Source organism: Dryobates pubescens, chromosome 2 (genome assembly GCF_014839835.1).
Source record: "Dryobates pubescens isolate bDryPub1 chromosome 2, bDryPub1.pri, whole genome shotgun sequence".
Classification (NCBI taxonomy): domain Eukaryota; kingdom Metazoa; phylum Chordata; class Aves; order Piciformes; family Picidae; genus Dryobates; species Dryobates pubescens.
In genome coordinates this window covers 31,937,644-31,956,869 of record NC_071613.1, presented here as the reverse complement: position 1 = coordinate 31,956,869, position 19,226 = coordinate 31,937,644, and the positions used below count along the sequence as shown (strand labels likewise).

General features: G+C 48.7%; 3 protein-coding genes across 5 annotated transcripts; all 3 read left to right on the top strand.

The window, feature by feature from the left end:
- Positions 1-657: 657 nt before the first annotated feature.
- Positions 658-3,060, top strand: HOXD10 (homeobox D10). The gene is made up of 2 exons (XM_009906639.2): positions 658-1,399; positions 2,783-3,060. Exons 1-2 carry the CDS (start codon positions 658-660, stop codon positions 3,058-3,060), a joined length of 1,020 nt encoding a protein of 339 aa, XP_009904941.1.
- A 4,566-nt stretch (positions 3,061-7,626) lies between these two features.
- On the top strand, positions 7,627-8,999 carry HOXD9 (homeobox D9). Its single transcript, XM_054168455.1, has 2 exons — positions 7,627-8,272; positions 8,719-8,999. The coding sequence occupies exons 1-2, from the start codon at positions 7,627-7,629 to the stop codon at positions 8,958-8,960; spliced, it is 888 nt and encodes a 295-aa protein (XP_054024430.1). The 3' UTR covers positions 8,961-8,999.
- Positions 9,000-13,777: 4,778 nt separating this feature from the next.
- Positions 13,778-15,682, top strand: HOXD8 (homeobox D8). Of its 3 annotated transcripts, XM_054168447.1 has the most exons (3): positions 13,778-13,997; positions 14,271-14,418; positions 15,009-15,682. In XM_054168447.1, exons 1-3 carry the CDS (start codon positions 13,887-13,889, stop codon positions 15,314-15,316), a joined length of 567 nt encoding a protein of 188 aa, XP_054024422.1. In that variant the 5' UTR covers positions 13,778-13,886; the 3' UTR covers positions 15,317-15,682. The 3 variants fall into 3 exon arrangements, with proteins under 3 accessions (XP_054024422.1, XP_054024417.1, XP_009904969.2); XM_054168442.1 differs by having other exon boundaries at positions 13,778-14,418; positions 15,012-15,682; XM_009906667.2 differs by having other exon boundaries at positions 13,778-14,418.
- The last annotated feature ends 3,544 nt before the right edge of the window (positions 15,683-19,226 follow it).

Below are 19,226 nucleotides of genomic sequence, written 5' to 3'. Positions count from 1 at the left end.
GCCATTATGCTAAATCTTAACTATTAATCTTATCCTTTACAAAGTCTCGATTGATTTGTTAATAAAATATCCTCCCGTGCGCGGCAACAGAGGGTATAACTCTTGAAAAAGCTTCAGAAGCAAGAAAATTACCAAGTAGCCCAAGAATGTAGATGAGGCTTTTATTGATCGCCCCTGATTCTCCTTAATACGCATTAATAAATCCCACAACCTTTTGTCCCCGCACTTGTCAGAAGTGGGGCTTTTACAGGAGCCATGGCAGGCAGGCACGTCTTCCCTCCCGCTGTGCCTCCCGCGGGCTTCCGCGCCCGCGGCGGCTCCGCGGACAGTGGGTGGGGGAGTGTAGGGGGCAGAGCCGGCAGCGGGGCCCAGGCCCGGGCCGGCCGTGCTGCCGCAGCGCGGGCGGCGGCGCGGTGCGGTGCCGGGTGCGGTGCCGGCGCAGCGGCCTAGGGGTCGCTGTTGACCGCGGCGGGGCGCGGCGGGGCGGCGCGGCGGGGCGCGTCAGCGGCGGGGCGGCGGGGCGCGGGGCGGCGGGCGCTGCCATTGGCCCGGCTGTCATGTGGTCGCGCGGAGGCATCCGCAATTACACGGGAATGTTTTCCTAGAGATGTCAGCCTACAAAGGACACAATCTCTCTTCCTCAAATTCCGCCCCAAAATGTCCTTTCCCAACAGCTCTCCTGCCGCTAATACTTTTTTAGTAGATTCTCTCATCAGTGCGTGCAGGAGTGACAGTTTCTACTCCAACAGCGCCAGCATGTATATGCCACCTAGCACAGACATTGGGACGTATGGGATGCAAACCTGTGGACTCCTTCCGTCTCTGGCTAAAAGAGAAGTTAATCACCAAAATATGGGTATGAATGTACATCCTTATATACCTCAAGTAGACACTTGGACAGACCCGAACAGATCTTGTCGAATAGAGCAACCTGTTACACAGCAGGTCCCCACTTGTTCCTTCACTACAAATATTAAAGAAGAAAGCAATTGCTGCATGTATTCCGATAAGAGATCCAAACTAATTTCTTCAGACGTCCCTTCCTACCAGAGGCTGGTGTCTGAATCATGCCCCATTGAGAACCCCGAGGTTCCCGTCCCAGGATATTTTAGACTGAGCCAGACCTACGCCACTGGGAAAACCCAAGAGTACAATAATAGCCCTGAAACGAGTTCAACTGTAATGTTACAGTTAAACCCTCGCGGCAGCTCCAAACCGCAGATATCTGCTCAACTTCAGCTGGAAAAGAAAATGAATGAAAACCCAAGCAACCAAGACAGCACCGCTAAAGTCTCTCAAGTGGAAAGTCCTGAGCCCAAGTCCACGTTGCAAGACGAACGGAGCTGCCTGCCCGAAGGCTCTGTGTCCAGCCCAGAAGTCCAGGAGAAGGAGAGTAAAGGTCTGTATTACCGAGTTTAAGCCGTGCCGTGCTGTTACCCCAACATGCCAGCACCATAAAGCACGCTCGAATATACTAACGAGCATCACAGCCATCACATTTAATGCTAAGGAGTATTGGGCTGCAGGTGCTGTGTCTCTGAAGATTTTGGCAGGAAAAAATGCCACACAAAAGGGTCCAAAGATTTTCTATAGAGGTCTGCCTCTCTCATGCGTGCAGACCGCCTCTGTGATGCGGGGAATATAGCCGTATGCTCCTTAATGAGCTGCAGCAGCCAAAAGCAGCCCCATACCTTTGAAAAAGCAGGTCTGGAGGTTGTAAAATACGACCAGCTCAACTTTTCCCTCATAATATTTCACTTATATTTTTTTGTTTCCTTCCTCTTTCCCCACTAAGCCTTACTGCGGTTTGATTGCACTTAAAGATAATTGCGATCCTTCTAAAATAGGTGAGGAATAGGTGATACCAGGGTGGGTAAAGTTGGAGACAAATGCACAATGAAAACAACAGCCCGCTATCTGCCTGGTCCAAAGGTGGAATATTTCAATGTGGTGCTTTAGATAACCTTAGATTCGTCTCCAAAAGTGCAAGAGTATTTTGAAATGCTTCTGAAAGATTAAAGGTGGTGGCAATCCGATTTTATTTCCCTTTAAAAGTGCACTAAAGCCTTTATTTTGAATAGCGTGTGTCAAATAATCCCAAAGAGTGACATTTTCTCCTATTAAAACGTAATTTGCAACCTCTAGGTCGATTTTTACCTTATGTGTGCATGGAGATTGTCTTTATCTCAATTGTATTTAACAGTACAGGTCGAGATTGATGTGGGGCAGATTTATTTCTGATAGGAAAAAAAAAATCTAAAATTAAAAGAAGAAATAAATCCGAGACAGAGAGTAGTAATTTCTTGTATATGCTTTTGACTGGGAAAATGCCTGTGTCTGCTTCTAGGTGTGCTCATATAATTCAGCTGATGGCTGGGGGGTTGCTACTTCAAAATACATTGCAAGAGTATTTTGTAATGGGGATATTTTCATAGCAAGTGTCGTGGAAGCTCGAGGCAGCCATGGCGAGGCCAGACCCTTTTAAATGTGGCCATGAGGCTGACGGCAAGTTAAATATTGTTGAAATGCTGAAAACTTCAGATTCCATTTCTGGTAGGGCAGGAACATGGGCTCCTGGAAGGCACAGTGCTGTGTGGTGGGGTGGACAAGCCTAGCTTGGCAGCAGGTCCCCTCTCTGTGCCCACACCTCACCCAAGCTGTCTTTAATGCCCACATCCACCATATCTGCCAGACACTGCTGAGGAGGGGTCATGGCCAAGGGTACACTCTAACAGCCTGAGGTATTTTTTTATTTTTTTTTCTTCTTCTTTGATTTTGATAGAGGAAATCAAGTCTGATACTCCAACAAGCAATTGGCTAACTGCAAAGAGTGGCAGAAAGAAGAGGTGTCCTTATACTAAACACCAAACACTGGAATTAGAGAAAGAGTTCTTATTCAATATGTATCTCACTCGAGAGCGCCGTCTAGAGATCAGTAAGAGCGTAAACCTCACTGACAGGCAGGTCAAGATTTGGTTTCAAAACCGCAGAATGAAGCTCAAGAAGATGAGCAGGGAGAACCGAATCCGGGAATTGACCGCTAATCTGACCTTCTCTTAAACCCTAACCCCGGGGGGGGCACCAGTGAGGAATGGGCACAGCACCGCCACTTGCTAAAGGCAGGAGAGACTCTGGCAAAACTCGGCATTTTCCAGTTTTGTTTTGTTTTGTTTTTCTGATAGAATGTGACTCTTCGTCCTTCTTCTAGCGCTGCAAGTGAATATGTATTACTATGATGAGTATATATAAAACCTAGCACGTGTAATTTATTTTTGTTCTCATCGTAATGCAGGGTAACTATTATTGAATATTATCATTTGGTCTTAACTTATTGGAACTGTCAAACATCTGAGCAATGTGACTTTTTCATGTTTTTACTAACAAAATGGTATTTATGTGGGGCTGTTACACGGGCCATAACATTTTGAGTAAATTCAATACTTTAAGAAAAGGGCGGGGGGTGAGGGGGAACTTTGGGGTCGGGGGGGAAAGAGAAGCACATTATAATGTAACTATCCTCGCAAATGAATTTAGAGATTGTCCTTCGTAAAATGGAATATTCCCTTCTTCTCCATTGTAGACACTTCCTTGTGGTGCATATGTGGAATAGTAGTCGTTCAGCAGCAATATGTCCTTCTTGTGCATGTTCTATTCGCATGTATAATGCAATAAACTCTGTAAACTACTGCGGTTCTTTTGGTTTTCTACAAATGTTTAAAGTACGGATGCATGTTGGTCTCCTGATCTTTCTCTTTCTGCAGCTTTTTTGGACTGATGAACCTTCTCTGCCATTTTCTGGTCTTTGTGTGTGTTTTCTGACTGGTTTTCTTTCTTTCCCCCCATCCCCCCACTTTCTTTCGTTATTGCTTGCTTGCTTCCCTTTCTTTTTCTTTCTTTCTTTCTTTCTTTCTTTCTTTCTTTCTTTCTTTCTTTCTTTCTTTCTTTCTTTCTTTCTTTCTTTCTTTCTTTCTTTCTTTCTTTCTTTCTTTCTTTCTTTCTTTCTTTCTTTCTTTCTTTCTTTTTCTTTCTTTCTTTCTTCCTTTCTTCCTTTCTTTCTTTCTTTTCTTCCTTCCTTCCTTCCTTCCATTTTCTTTTACCTTTCCTTTCCTCTCCTTTCCTCTCCTTTCCTTTCCTTTCCTTTCCTTTCCTTTCCTTTCCTTTCCTTTCCTTTCCTTTCCTTTCCTTTCCTTTCCTTTCCTTTCCTTTCCTTTCCTTTCCTTTTCCTTTCCTTTCCTTTCCTTTCCTTTCCTTTCCTTTCCTTTCCTTTCCTTTCCTTTCCTTTCCTTTCCTTTCCTTTCCTTTCCTTTCCTTTCCTTTCCTTTCCTTTCCTTTCCTTTCCTTTCCTTTCCTTTCCTTTCCTTTCCTTTCCCTTCCTTTCCATTGTTTTTGGGGTGGATTTTGCTGTTGTTGTTGCTGCTGTTGTTGTTGGTTGGTTGGTTGGTTTTGGTTTGTTTTTTTCCCCCTTCCTTTCTTAAACATTGGGATGGAGAGTGGGAAGGGAAATGATGTAAACCTAATCCATTTATAATTATGTCTGTAAACAAATGATGAATTGATAAAATGTTGTGTGATGTTCACAGTCTGACAAACTCAATGAAAAAAAAAAAAAAAAAAAGTAGTAAAATATTATGACCTAAGCTGGACATCCTCTTCCAATCAACTCATAAATGGTAAGTGATAAAAAATCTTTCTACTACAAGATGTCAGCAATATGTGTGTCATTTTATTTAACGTTTATATATTGTTGTGTGCTTACAATGTGTAGACTTTTATTTTGTTACTTTACTTGCTTAAAAAAAGCCCATCATGCCAAATGCAAAGCTGGGCATAAGTAAATATCAAGGAGTTCTGGTTTTGGTTAGCTCAAGAGCTTTCAGAAGATGGTGGATGGAAAATTATTTCCTCAAACGTCTGGCAAGTCTGGCTTTTTTTCAGCAAAAACGTTCCTAAGCGTGCTTACAAAAGTACATAAACTTCTTCAGACCTACTTTTGTCACACTGCACCGTTTCTGTTTGCTTAGAGATCGTTTTATTTCGTGCAATTCCGTTTAAGTTGCAGACATGCAGATAATGAAGTTCACGACTCTTAACCCTTTCTGTACATAGCTGGAAAATGTTAGCGGGGCTCTGCACTGGAAGCTGAGGAAGGGCGTGTATGTGAAGGAGCGGGTGAGTGTCTGTGTGAGCAGAAATACTAAGCTGAACTGCAAATGGCTTGCAAATGAACATGACTCCAAATTGAAGTGCAAATACTTGGGCATGCTTTCACCTTCAAACAGTACCGAAAGCATAGCGTGGCTACTGTTTGAGCTGGGAAACCAGATTGCTCACTATCAACACTGATTCCTTCCCCGAGCAGTTTCTAAATTAAGAAATTAAAAGCAAAACGGTGCCAATGTTGTCTGACTTGGTGACACTAATACCGATCATTTGGAATTAGTGTCATCGTATTTTGCACTCTTGTCTCTGATATTTAATTTAAGACATTTGTACATTTACTCGTAGGACAGAGGTGTGTTTTTCTCAAACCAAAGCATCACCATTTTGAGGCTGCAGGAGCCGCAAGCACGTAGGTATTTTGTGCTTGCTCTCCTTTCGAAAATAAGCAGGAAAGGGGTATATATATATATATATATATATATAAAAAAAACAACAACAAAAAAACCCAAAAACCCACCACCCCACCTTTTTAATTACTATTTAAATTTGACTAGCCTTTTCTTTTCCTTTAAATATACTCGTTACATCACCAAAGAAGTCTCAGCAGTGGGAAGTAATTAGCTGGCTCCATACGAAGTGTTTGACATACATAAAAAGAGGCTCACTTTAATCTGCCTGCTTTATCAGTTTATGTATGTGTGAAGCTAGGGCAATTCTTCGCCATACCACAGACTCTGATTCTAGAGAAACATGTAAGAGAAATACTAAAACACAAAGGAAAATATTAAAATGAGAAGTCAAGGGAAAAAAATAAACTAATTTTTAAAAAAATTAAACCCAAAACACACACACAAACCACCACAACAACAACAAAAAAACGGCAAAACCCCAAACCCTGAGAAACCTAGGAGGATAATAAATCATTAAATAAACAGGAATTTCAGTCCCTTCCTCATAATGGCCCGCGAGTAGGAAGCGTTTTCTCAGTTCTGTTCTTGCCCTCGGCGGGCCGAGCCGCGGGCTCTCCACTAACTGTGTGCGTTTCCTCCAGATCCCGACACAACCACCGTCCCTCGCTCGGGAGAGCAGGCGTGGGCAGCAGACCATGGGTAATCTAGTTTTCAATACTAACAGGGCACCATTTCGTTTGGGGAAGCAAAAGCGTGACGGGACGAAGGCAAGGGGAGGAAGGGAATAGAAGGAAATAGAAGGGAATGGCAATGAAAGAAAGCAAAGAGGGCAGAAATATCACGTAGGCATTGAACGTGGCCAGTATGGCCCGGCTCGCCTCCCCCTGAACTAGGGGCGGAGAAGGCAATTCTGCTGGGATCGGGGCGCCACGGGCCGGAGCCTCCCTGCACGGCCCTTGGCCCTGCCCGCGGCAGCGGCGCTGCCCACCACCGGGCCAGGCGGCCCGGGCCTTTGCCTGCCTCTTCTCCCGGGCTGCACTGGGCACCGTAAGGGGGGCCGTGTTGGAGCTGAGCAGCCCCAAAGTTGCGCAAATGCAGGAGCATGTGTTCAGACACACGTCAGTCGTGCTAGGAGACACACACAGGGTTTGCTGTTTCCATCCGTCCATTTTATTACGGACACATTAATATATAATCAAATACACCTCATAAAAATTTTATTGAAAGGCATAAAATCATTACAGAGGTCTTCCACCTGTTTTAAAGCAACACAATGGGCATCTCTTTTGATAAGTGTATCCTTTCCATGGAAACTTTCTGTCCGGGGGTGGGGAGCAGATAATAATACTCGCACATGCTCTGAAATATGGAAGTACTGCAATGTGCTTTTACTGTAACATTTTCTTGTTTTATGAGAAGTCGTTACAGTCCCAGCTTGCGATGGTTTGTTTTTACAGGCAAGAATCCCCCTTTCCCAGCGGGTTTCCTCAGCAGCTTTGAGTGTGATTAGCAAGCCAAGGCTGTTGGATTTATTTAAACACCCTGCCTCTCATTGATTAAGAAATGAATGGCAGAAATCACTCAAAGGAGGTGAAGAAATAGTCCGCGCCCGCTGCGGCCGTGGGCTGCGAGCACGGCCACGCCTGCCGCGCCCTGAACAGGCAGACGGGCAAGACGGGCGGGCAGCGAAGACGGGAAGCACAGGCAGGAGGGCAAGGCGGGCAGGCAGGGCAGGAAGGCGGGCAGGGCGAGCGGGCAGGCAGGACAGGCGGGCAAAGCGGGCAGGCAGCCGGGTAGGCAGGGCACGCAGGCGGTCCAGTCGCGCAAGCGGCGCACTGCGCTGCGCCGGGCCATTGTTGATGATGATTTTTTTTTTAATCACAGCAGCCCCAGTTTAGCGGATTGATTTACTCGCAGTATTGGTAAATATGATCACGTGGGCTCCGCAACCAATGGTTGAGGGTTGCAGTCTGCAAAATACTACGATTGTTCTCCGGGAGGGTATCATATACAGTTAACAGTGTAACCTTTTATATGACTAAGAGGGGAGCCTAAAATGTCGTCTAGTGGCACTATAAGTAACTATTATGTCGATTCTCTCATAGGCCATGAAACCGAAGAAGTTTACGGGAGTAGATTCGTCCAGGGAGGTCACAGTGCGACCTCCAGGCCATCAGGTGTTGCAGAGAGTTCAGATTTTTCCTCCTGTAGCTTTGCACCAAAATCCACCGTGTTCTCAACCTCCTGGTCCACAGTTCACCCTCAGCCGTCTGCGGCAATGACCGGGATCTACCACCCCTACATGCACCAGCCCCACTTAGGGGCAGCCGACGCCGGCCGCTACGTGCGCTCCTGGATTGAGCCCTTCCCGGGTTTCCCGGGGGGCGGCGGCAGCGGCGGCGGCTCAGCGTCCAGCTCCGGCTCCTCCAACGGACGCCACTACGGGATAAAGCCGGAGACTGGAGCAGCCGCCTCTTCGTCTTCCTCGTCTTCCTCGTCTTCCTCCTCCTCCAAAAGGACTGAGTGCTCCTCGTCCCGGGAGTCCCAAGGGATCGGTGTGCCCGACTACACGTGCAGCTCCTTCCTCCAGGAGCCCCGGGAGAAGGCAGCTGCCGGCAGCTCCAAGGACCCCGCCGCCTGCAGCCACAATCCCAGCCCGAGCAGCGATCTGAAGGAGGATAAACAGCAGCAACTTGACCCAAGTAAGTAAAAAAAAAAAAAAAGAAGAAGAAGAAGAAATAAATGAAAGAAAGAAATAAAATCAGGGGAGCAAAGCAGATAGAGGGACAGAGAGAGGGAGAGAAAGGGGGGGGGGGAGGGGGGGGGGAAGAGAGAAAGAAAGAAAGAAATTGCCCTTTTGATTTATTGCCGAAACCTGTAAGGCTCGAATGTGCAAAACTGATAGTTTTACTAACCTATAAAAACGTCTAGACGCCTACCCCAGCGCATGCAGCAACAAGCACCCATAAAAGACTCCACATAACCACCTACCATCAAGACATCATTTGTACAGTAAACAGACTGGGGCATTAAGGCTTTTATGATAATTCCTCCAAAGTTGTGAAAACAGTCCATCCTTCGTTAAATTAATTTAACGACCTTTCTCTCTACCCACCCCCCCGCCCCCTATATGCCTCCCTTCTTCCAGATAACCCTGCAGCAAACTGGATCCACGCTCGTTCGACGAGGAAAAAGCGTTGTCCCTACACAAAATACCAAACTCTGGAACTGGAAAAGGAATTTCTCTTTAACATGTACCTCACCCGAGACCGCCGTTATGAAGTAGCTAGGATTTTAAATCTCACAGAGAGACAGGTCAAAATATGGTTTCAGAACAGAAGAATGAAAATGAAAAAGATGAACAAGGAAAAAGGCAGTAAAGGAGACTAACGATGGGGTAGAAATGCAGTTAGGGAATATTGATTTAGTTTTGGGTTTTGTTTGGGGTTTGGGGGTTGGTTGGTTTTGGTTGGTTGGTTGGTTTGCTTGGGTTTGTTTGGTTGAGTTTTTTCTTTCTTCCCCTGCCCCCTAGACTGTTTTCCTCCTCCTGTTTTCCCCAGAACCCTCCAGTCCCGGAACTTCGGAACTTTAAATCAATCTATGGGGTTTTGTATTTTGTGGGTTTGTTTGCTTGCTTGCTTGGTTTGGTTTGGGTTTGGTGTTGGTTTTTTTTTGGTGTGTTGGTGTGGGGTTTTTTTTGTTGTTGTGGGGTTTTGGTTTTTTTTGTTTGTTTGTTTGTTTTGTTCTTTTTTGTTTGTTTGTTTGGGTTTTTTAAGATAGAAGTGAAACGTGGTCTATGTCAGGTATTTTGGGAAATTTCGTCTTGCTCGCCAATGTGTTTTGCAGAGTCGCTTCATCCCCTCTCCTCCTTCCTAGACCGTTTGGTATTGTGAGTGCACATTAGCTTTGGGAACCATCTCTGATGTTAAATGTTTGACATATTTCTTAAAAGTGGTGTAGTCTAGATAGATACTTTGTCAAAATAAAGATAAATAATTTAATTATAATGACGATAATAAAATATATAATAAATTACAGTCCCTTAAATCAATTGGGGTGCTGTGCTGTCCACGATTTACCAAGAGGAAACCTTGCCCTAGACCTCTGCTTTCTAGGTCTGAATTTCGCTCCTTCGCAATAAATGCCACAGCGAGGCCACGAGCTGTCCTCGTTCTTTCGCACACTGTTAGGAGGTTGTCTCATCCTTGAAGTCGTTCGCAATAGGCCTAACGTCTCCCAGACCCTCGGCTAGCTGCGTCCCTGCCCCTGTTGACTGTTGTATTGATTAACCACCTCGTGTCTCGAAATACGGACTTAATGTAATTGTTGTCAGTTATTACACAATAAAGTCTGCCGTGACCGAACGACAGCGCTGCGGTGAGCGGAGAAATCTGTGCGTCCCTCTCGATGCGCTCTGCGCCGTGACCTCTCCGCGCAACTCCGCGGAGCCCGGGCCGGCGGGAAGTCTGGTCGCGCTGCCGAGGCAGCAGCAGCCCTGGCAGCCACAACGGACGGAGGAAAATCGCTTCTCTCCCCGCCTAGCAGATATTTCTCTTGTCAGTCAGCGGCAGAGAGGCCGGCCACAGGCGCGCTGCGTAGGTGTGCAGCTGCCGCTGAGATCCCCAGTGCCTCCTCTACGAGTGGCCTTTAAAACATCAGTGCTGGTGTGGGATAATTCAGGAAATGTTTCTGCACCAGTCCTCCAGAGCTCATGGAGAAAAGTGATGCCTGTTCGCTCAGACTTGTTTTCATTTGACAAGGGCCAGGGTCCGTTTCTAACCTCTGCGCTCTTTAATCTAAAGGTTGGGAAGCTTTGAGGGGACACGATGGCTTCCAAACATGCAGCTTAGCTTGCGAGAGCTCATTCAGCAACGCATCTAACGCCTTCTGCATTTATAAACACACATGGCTTTATCAAGATAATTGAGATTGGACACAGGTTGGACTCGATGATCCTCGAGGTCTCTTCCAACCTTGGTGATACTGTGATACTGTGAGATGAAGTTCATTGTAAAAAAAAAAAAAAAAAAAAAAAAAGAAAGAAAGAAAAAGAAAGAAAGCTTTGTTTAAAGAGAAACCATTAAAATGAAGGACCCGTAAATATTTACGAGCAGTTTTGTTTATGAGAGATTAAGGAGAGAGCTGAGAGACTTGGTGTTTAATGTTTTTTTAACTCTGTATATGGAGGGGGGGAAAAAAAAAAAAGAAGAAGAAGAAGAAAAAGCATCCAATGCCAGGAAAAGGTGTTGCATTGCTTCCCATCTATTGTCGAGAAGATACCTATAATTCTTTTAAAACAGGAAGAACCGTGGTATAATAAAACCATTGAGATGGCTAGACGTCTGGACCTAATGAGTTTACGATATGCTATGGCGCTTTTCTTTGAAACCACCTTATTTTGATGTTTGTGTTTGTTAGAGGAGGGAAAAAAAAAGGGGGGGGAAGGCAAAAAAAAAGCAGACAAACTAGGTCCTAAAGCCTTGGACTATAAATTCCAATATGTCAGTGTTAGGCCAAGGCAACAGACTCAAAAAAGACCCGAAGGTCACGAAACAGAGAGATTTTACTAAGTTCACTGATTTGTTGAAATATATTTTATTGGCTATTCTACTGTGATGAATCCCACGATGTTAGCTTCCATGTGATCTATAACTAGCAACGCATAAACAACATTCTTGCCACACACTCTATTATGTTGATTCCAGCAGAGGATCTGTTAAGAAATTGTTACCAAGCCCACATCATCTCTTTTTAATATTTTATCTCAGGCAGATTTTACCTTGTGTATGCCGTTCCCCACACACATCTTGTTTACTTATTTCTAGCACTGTGTGCATTTATTTCAAAATGTCAGAAAGAAGACCAAGCAGATGCTTGGTTGGAATGAAAAAAACACAGTTCTTCCATGGAAATTAATTTTAGTAACAAACTGAGCAACAATTTCATTCCTACCCGTCGGTTGCATTAATATATGTTTGTATATATGCACAGCCACATGCACAGGCATTATACTGAATAATTCACAGATCTGTTTGATGAAGGGGGGGAGATGAACAAAGATTCATCTTTATTTTCCTTTATGAAAATCAATACATTAATACATACAATGCGCAGGCAAACCAAATAACATGTTCAAGAGAAAAAAGTCTGACACTGAAACTGCCACACATGGAGAATTCATGGTGTAATACGTGGGGAAACATGATCGAAAATGCGATAGCAGCCGTCCTTAAAGCTCAGGCGTCTTTCCTGTCTGCCATGTGGAAACTAGGCGCTTTCTTTGTATGTAGTTAATTATAGCACTGGGGAGAAAAATTAAAGAGGGTGACCAAAATGTCCCAAGAAAACGGTACTGTGGATTGCGATGGGCGGGGGGGGATACAAAAAGGAAAAAGGAAACCAACCCAAAATCAGAACGCAACAGGAGAGCAGCTCATCACCGACCGCCCCGCTGGTGGTCCTGCAGCAGCCGTTTGGGTTCCTGGCGGAACCACCGGCCACTGGTGGGGGCCTAGAGAGCAGCGGGCAGCGCGGGGCGCAAGGGCGCTGCCTCCTGCCGTCGTATGCCGCCAGAGGGCGCCCACGCTCTACTCTAGCGCCGCCGCCGCGCCCCGCGCAGCGCCCTGTGGCCTGCGCAATGCCCCGCGGCCTGCACAATGCCCCTCTACCGCGCAGCGCCCCGTGCCAACAAGCCCGGGGTAACGGTGGCTTTGCTGCTGGCACCGCACTCCTGTGCGAAGGGTGCTGCTGCCCACGGGACTAGGCTGAACACGAGGAGGGGCAGGAGTGGGCTGTGGCGCGGATACAGGAAGCGGCCGCTGCCCCACCACAGAGTGAGATGGTGTTTTTCCGCTGCCGCGTTCACCCTGCCTGGCCTGGCCTGGCCTGGCCTCTTGCCTTCGCGCCGCTCTCTTGTAATGGGTTTTTGCTCCTGTCTATCCTTGTGGCACCAAATCCCCATGTGCTCCCCGCCGAGACCTCTGCGGTGTTCTCCCGGCCTGTCTTCGGGCTGCACAAGGTCTCTGAGCGGGACCCCAGCCCGGGACGAGGTGTCGCTGCGGGCCCAGGATCCGTCTGGGTTCCCATGTGGAACAGCGGTGCTGGTCACCGAGACAAAGAGAGCTAATTTGCATGGTGGTGGGGTTGCTGATGCGGGGAGCAGAGTGTGATGGGGAAGAAGGCTGTGATGCCTTTTATGTAAGCTCAAGTATTTGTTGTCAGTTCACAGCAGACAGTCACACGTGGCTCTGTCGGGGCACATGTTGTATTTCACGGACATTTTTCATCTCTTTTAAAAATAGGGAGGACTCGAGCTCCCGAGGGTGTCCAAAAAGATGGTTTCCACTTCAGGACAAAGCAGGGAAGAAAGGACTGGAAACTACGTCCTTGCTTGCTTCCTTCCTTCCTTCCTTCCGGATAACAGGGCTTGCTTGTTTCCAACCGCGTCCCCAAGTGGTGCTAACCGCTCACCCACACGATTTTCTCTTTTTTAACTCCCTCTGTCTGCCTCGCTAATGACGTTCACCAAGGGTGAAATGATGGAAAGTATATTCATAGGCATGATTTCCATTAAGTATCAATTAACCTGGAGCCTCAGCCATGCGTGCACGGCATCAAGGGTAAATGTGCATCTCATTTCCCAGAGCTCTGCTTGCCTCTAAGGAAATGACTCGGAGGGCCCGCTGGCTTTCGGAACCCCCAGCTGCCCTTGCCGACACCCCTGACTCCCCACGCCAACAGCGGCTGCCTCTCTGGGTCTCTGCCTTTCTCAGCTATCTGTGCAGGCCGCGCCTCGGCGCTTAGCCTCGGCCCCGAGCCCCGTGCAGTGCGACCTGGGCGGGTCGGGCTGCGTCGCCTCGGGCAGCGCGCCCGCGGTTATCGCGCGGGATCTGCGCGGCCGCCTCGCCCTGCGCGGCGGGGGTTCGGCGGCTCCTGGCGACAGCTCACCGGCGGGGGGAGCGGGGGCGCCGTGGCTGGGGTTGATCCGGGTAGGGCTGGGCCGTTTTTTTTTCTTGCCTGAGGAGCGGCACATGTAAACTGAAGCCAAAAGTCCCCCCTGAGCTCATGAGCATGTGTGTGTGTGTGTGTGTGCGTGCGCGGGCTGTTGTGTGCCTAATAGGAAATAGTAAAAGCAGTGAGGCAGGTCATTTTGGAAGCGATTATATTCCAGTCCTGGTCACCACATACACGGAGAGCAGGAGCGGGGAGCACACAGGGAGCGGCAGCGGCATGAGCGCAGCGTAGAGACACCGGCGGCGGAGGCGGCGGGAGCAGCGTCCCGTGCCCGCGCCCCCGCCCGACGCTGCCCCCTCCCCGATGAGCTCCTACTTTGTCAATCCGCTGTACTCCAAGTACAAGGCGGCGGCGGCGGCGGCAGCGGCGGAGCACATCAATTCCCCGTACTACGACTGTCACTTCGCGCCCGAGGTGAGCGGCCGCCACGCCGCCGCTGCCGCCGCTGCCGCCGCCCTTCTCTACGGGAACGGCGCAACCGCCGGCGGCTTTTCGCACCCCGCGCCCGGCGGGGCGGGGGGCGGCGGCGGCGCGGCCGCGGAGTTTTACCACCCGGCCGGGGGGAGCCCCACGGCCGCCTACCAGCCGCCTCCTCCTCCCCCCGCCGCGCCTCCGCCTCCTGCCCCCTGCAGTGGGGTTACCTGTCACGGGGAGTCCGCTAAATTTTACGGATACGATAACTTACAGAGACAGCAGATTTTTACGACACAGCAAGAGGCCGAGCTGGTACAATATCCTGACTGTAAATCGTCCAGTGCTAATATTGGCGAGGAACCAGACCACTTAAATCAGAGCTCGTCTCCTGCTCAAATGTTTCCCTGGATGAGACCACAAGGTTGGACGCAGTCAAAAATTTGCTTCCATCTCACGTCTGAGTTTGAAACTTTGTTTTCCTCCTCCCGCTTCTTTTCCGTGCGTCTCGCTCCTTCCCTCTGCTTCCCTGTCTCCCTGCCTCTCTCCCCGCGATTCCTATCACCGCGGTGGCTTGCAATAATAAAATTATACCGTATGCAAACAGAAACCTCTGCAGAACGCGGCTGCCACCCCAAGTAGCCTTAAAATCGTCTCTGGGATACAGGGCCGCAGCTGACCCGCTTGGCCGGCTCCTATCGCGGCCGCCTGAATGGGAACGGTGCAGGGCAGGGGCGTGCCGGTTACAAGACAATAAAAAGACTCCTTAAATTCGGTCCCGTAAACCCCCGTGCAAGGGGGAGAGATGAGGTTGGTCGTGCATCTGCTATAGCTATTTTTGCTACACTCGTGTGTAAAGCGCTAGACTCCTCCGTGCCCTCTGCTTTTTCTCCCTGCGTTTCTCTGGGGCTTCTCTCGAGGGATTTCCAGATGGACCCGAGCCCTTGCTCCCTGCACCTTGATTTGAAACGACCACAACAAACCTCCAAAACCCTGTGTTTTTGTTTTAAACAGCAGCACCGGGTAGGAGGAGAGGAAGACAAACATACAGCCGATTCCAGACTCTAGAGCTGGAAAAGGAGTTCCTCTTTAACCCCTATCTGACCAGGAAGAGGAGGATCGAGGTGTCCCACGCACTAGGACTCACGGAGAGGCAGGTAAAGATCTGGTTTCAGAACAGGAGGATGAAATGGAAAAAAGAGAACAACAAGGACAAATTCCCCGCTTCCAGACAGGAGGGAAAGGAAGGGGAGGCCAAAAAGGAAGCACATGATCTGGACGAAGACAGAGATGAAGGGCAGACGAATTCAGTTTTGACCTAAAATCGTTTGTGAAAGGCTATGAAAAATAACCGGCGCCCAAACATGACATCTCGGCCCGTTTACGTGGTCCTGGCTTGGGACGAGTGACTCCATGTCCCTCCGCTTGACACTTCTCTGCTTCTGGTGCTTCCGTTGCTTGTGGTTTTGTTTAGCTTTGGGTTTAACCATATCCGAAACAATCTCTAGATTTAACAGTTCATCTTGTGCAAATTTGATAAAGAGTTTGTAGCAATACATTTCTAATTATATATATAAATATATTTTTCCCCCAATCTTGAAAGACGGTGATTGCAGAAAAAGACATAAACTTCCTAATAATAAATACCAATAAGCAAGACATTCAACAATTCTTTATTAATCAAGACAAGTGCACTTGTACTATTTTTAATTCTTACTCTTATATTTTGTGGGATAAATTAAATAAGTTTAATAAATTTTAATAAAATATCTTAGAAATATATTTAACCTTCTGCTATTGGTATCTGATTAAAATAAACTAAATTTATTCAAATATAAAATGTATCAGCTTCCCGATATCCTTTCTGTAGTCCTCTCCTCCAATAACCTCTAGGACCTCTCTGTGTTTGCTCTTACTCTCCCCGTCTTCATCCAGCGCTCGATGTTTCTGGGGCTCTTGGAATGGCGCTTGAGCTACAAAACCTGATTTTCACTGCCTGCCGGCTGCGAACACAAACAGGGCTGCCAGCCAGGGACTTTACGGGGCCGTGGCCAAAGCGGCAGCCAGTGGGCACTGCAGGCCCACCTGCGATCTGAGACCACGCTGCAACCCAGCTCAGGCAGCCCCCTCCTCGTGTGCACTTAGGCCCTGCCTACGCCTCTTTCCCTGTGCCCACCTACCCTCGGGGTTCCGGGGCCGCTGCCGCAAACACATCCCTTTACCTCGTCGGAGTCGTGTGGTGCCTCGCCGGAGTAGGAGGCACATGACGGGACCGGCCCGGGGTCCACGCCAGCTCCTCATCAGTGCGGGGCTTCCACCCCTGCTACGGAAACCGAGTCCGAATATGGGCCTAGTCTCCTCGCTGACGAAAGGCAGCAAAGAAACGGAAAGCTTTAGTGGCCTTGCGTGGGGCTGTCTCAGGAGCTGTGATGGTCTGTGATCCCAAACTAAACGCGGGTGTCGGGGTGGGGGAGGGGAAAGAAAAAAAAACTTCTGTTTCCTTTAATTATTATCACGCGGGCTGGGTGCATTTTCCAGCGGAGGCCGCAGCCCGGCGAGGACAAGGCCGCCCGCACGGCTCTCTGCAGCCGTGGGAAGAGAAATTCGCTCTAATGAATAGAAGAGTTATTTTTTTTTTTCCCTCTTCCCTCCCTTTTGTCCCGGTCAGTGGCGCGGTCCCGCAAACGGCAGTATCTGGGGAGGACGGCCGAGAGCAGTCCTTTTTAGGAGCAGCTGGCAGAGAGGGTGGAATTATGAGGTATAAATCCCTACCAAGATTTCTGAGTCACTTTTAATCCCACCGCCTCACGTCTCTGTGAGTAATGGTTCCATGAAGGGAACGGCAAGGATGCGCCAGCCGCTGCAACAAACACAACAAATTTATGTTATCTGCCCGACAAACGATCCTGTTTCCCACGCAGCCAAGGTCTCGCTCGGAAACTCACGTCCAGTGTCTAGGGAGGTGACGGCTGCTGCCTCCCACCCCGTGCCACTCGAAGTTAGGGCCCTTCTCCCGTAATCCCTGCTCCACTCCCAGGAACAGACCCGGAAAAGCGGGAGCTACCAGACCCGGAAAAGCGGGAGCTGCCGGACCCGGCGTAGGGATTTGTACGGCGGGTTTGGTTCATTTCGTTTCCTGTCCTCTTCCCCACTCCTCACCACGGAGACAGGCGCACTTCCACTCCTGCAAAGCGCCTGTTCTACAGGGAGGCATACGCAAGCGGAGCTATTGTTCTCGGTTTATTTAAATCGTGTAGTTGGTTAAAGATTGCAAACAGGGGGAAACTGCAGCAAAGCTTTGAAGTAAGCATTTTGCTGCATGGATTTGCATATGTACACCGTACCCCTAGTGTCCAAGAAGGATATTTGGCTGATCTAGACGCGTTTAAGGAAACCTTTTCACCTAACGTATAAAAATCCCTCACTTTTCCAAATAATACTCTTTGCCAGTGGCACTGACACGTTGGGTTTATGGGAAGGGCAAACCCCTTCCTTCCTCTTCTCTTCTTGCGGCCGAGGCTGTGCGCAGCGGAGTCTTGGCCGTGCCATTGCCACCCACTGCGGACGTGGTCTGACTGTGCGGGGAAAGGCTCAGCGTAGACCTTCACATACAAGCAGAACACTTCCCAGGCTAATATTTGTGCAAAAAATAGCCGCTACCTTAGTTGCTTTAAAATTCCAGACAAAGATACTAAAATCAAATTATTCCTAACGAAGTTTCCGTTAGCGTCACTCCTCCTGAGCTGACCTGGGAACGCAGCCACGCAGTCAAAACCCGACTTGTGTTCACAGCACTTGCGAAGGCCTAGTGGTAACGGGGAATCTCTCTGACTTATTTATTTAAAAAAAACCAACCAAAACCAAAAACACATAACCGCTGCAGTTGTTAAGGCATTTCTCCCCGTAGCTAACAATAAGAAAAGTGAGACAGGAACAGGCACGGTTGGTCAGTAAATCCCCGGTAAAATCGGAGCCATCGAGCTCCGGAGTAAGCAGCGGTGTTTTGCAAGAGAAAAGCCTTAGCTCAGCTGACCACAGCGGCCGCAGAGTCGAGAGGCCGCCAGCGACTGCCGCGGGGCGGATTTTTTTCGCTTTTAGTTTCCGCGGAATTTCTCCACTCCTTTGTGGAGTAGGTCTGCGTGGCCATGGGTGCCGCGGAGCCGCCACGGAAGATGACAGTGCCTCGACCGAAGGAGACGCTGCACGTGATATTGACGGGTGTGTAAATGCCTAAAGCAGCATGCAAAAAGATCCTGCATATTCGTGAGTGTTCAGTTTTGTTAACTGTATCTTCGAGGCAGGTACATCAACTGATAGAAGGCTCTGACTATGCCCTGAAACAGAAATTGAGCAAGAAACAGCCACAATATTCGGTCTCCCTGTGGACACGGAGCTGGTTTTAGACTTTTAAAGTAATTTCTAAGAATATTTTTTTCCCTGGTGGTGGCTCAGGTCCGAGAGCCCTCGAGAAATTTTTATCCGAGGCGGAGGCAACTCCGCCAGGGTAAGCTGCGGGCAGCCTGGGCACGATGACAGCGCCCGGCACAACCTGTGGGAATGGCATGCTTCGGGGTGGGGAAGCGGCCCAGACTATTTTTATTCAGACTATTTTTAAATCGATGTCAGCTTCAGTAGTGGGCGCTAAAGGAAATGTGGGGTTTTTTTAGGCCTGATGAAGCGGGCGAGGGGAAAAGTGGCTAAAGTCCTCTTTCGCAGGAGTGAGACACAGACCCACCGCAACAGGGCGTTCTGCTTTCTGTGCAGGTCCGCGGCCGCTGCGCGTGGTCGTTCTGCTCTCGGCTCCCCGCGCGGATCTCCCGCACCCCGGACGTACACGCGGGGCCTGTAACGGCGCTCTGGGCGCTCAGGCCGCGGGCAGTGAGGACCAGAGACCCAGTAAAAGCGCAACGCGCAGGCGAAAGAAACATGGCGCTGGGAAGCAGTATGTGCAAAATCCGCAAGGAATTGCAGTAAATTCCTTTTTGTTTGAAGAAAATTTACAACTTGGTAATAGACCTTTTTATGACCTATTTGGGCTCGTCATTGGCTGCGGCTGGTCATGTGCAGGCAGCGGGCGCTTTCATGGCCTTTTCCTGATTTCCCTGGCGAATTTCCCCCTGCATTCTGCCTTCAGAGAGCCTCAGCCCCTTTTTCTAACCTTTGTCTAGGCTGAGGTGTATGGCAGTCGCCTTCATGTTTGTGTCCCACTCCCCGAAACCCTCTACCGGTCCC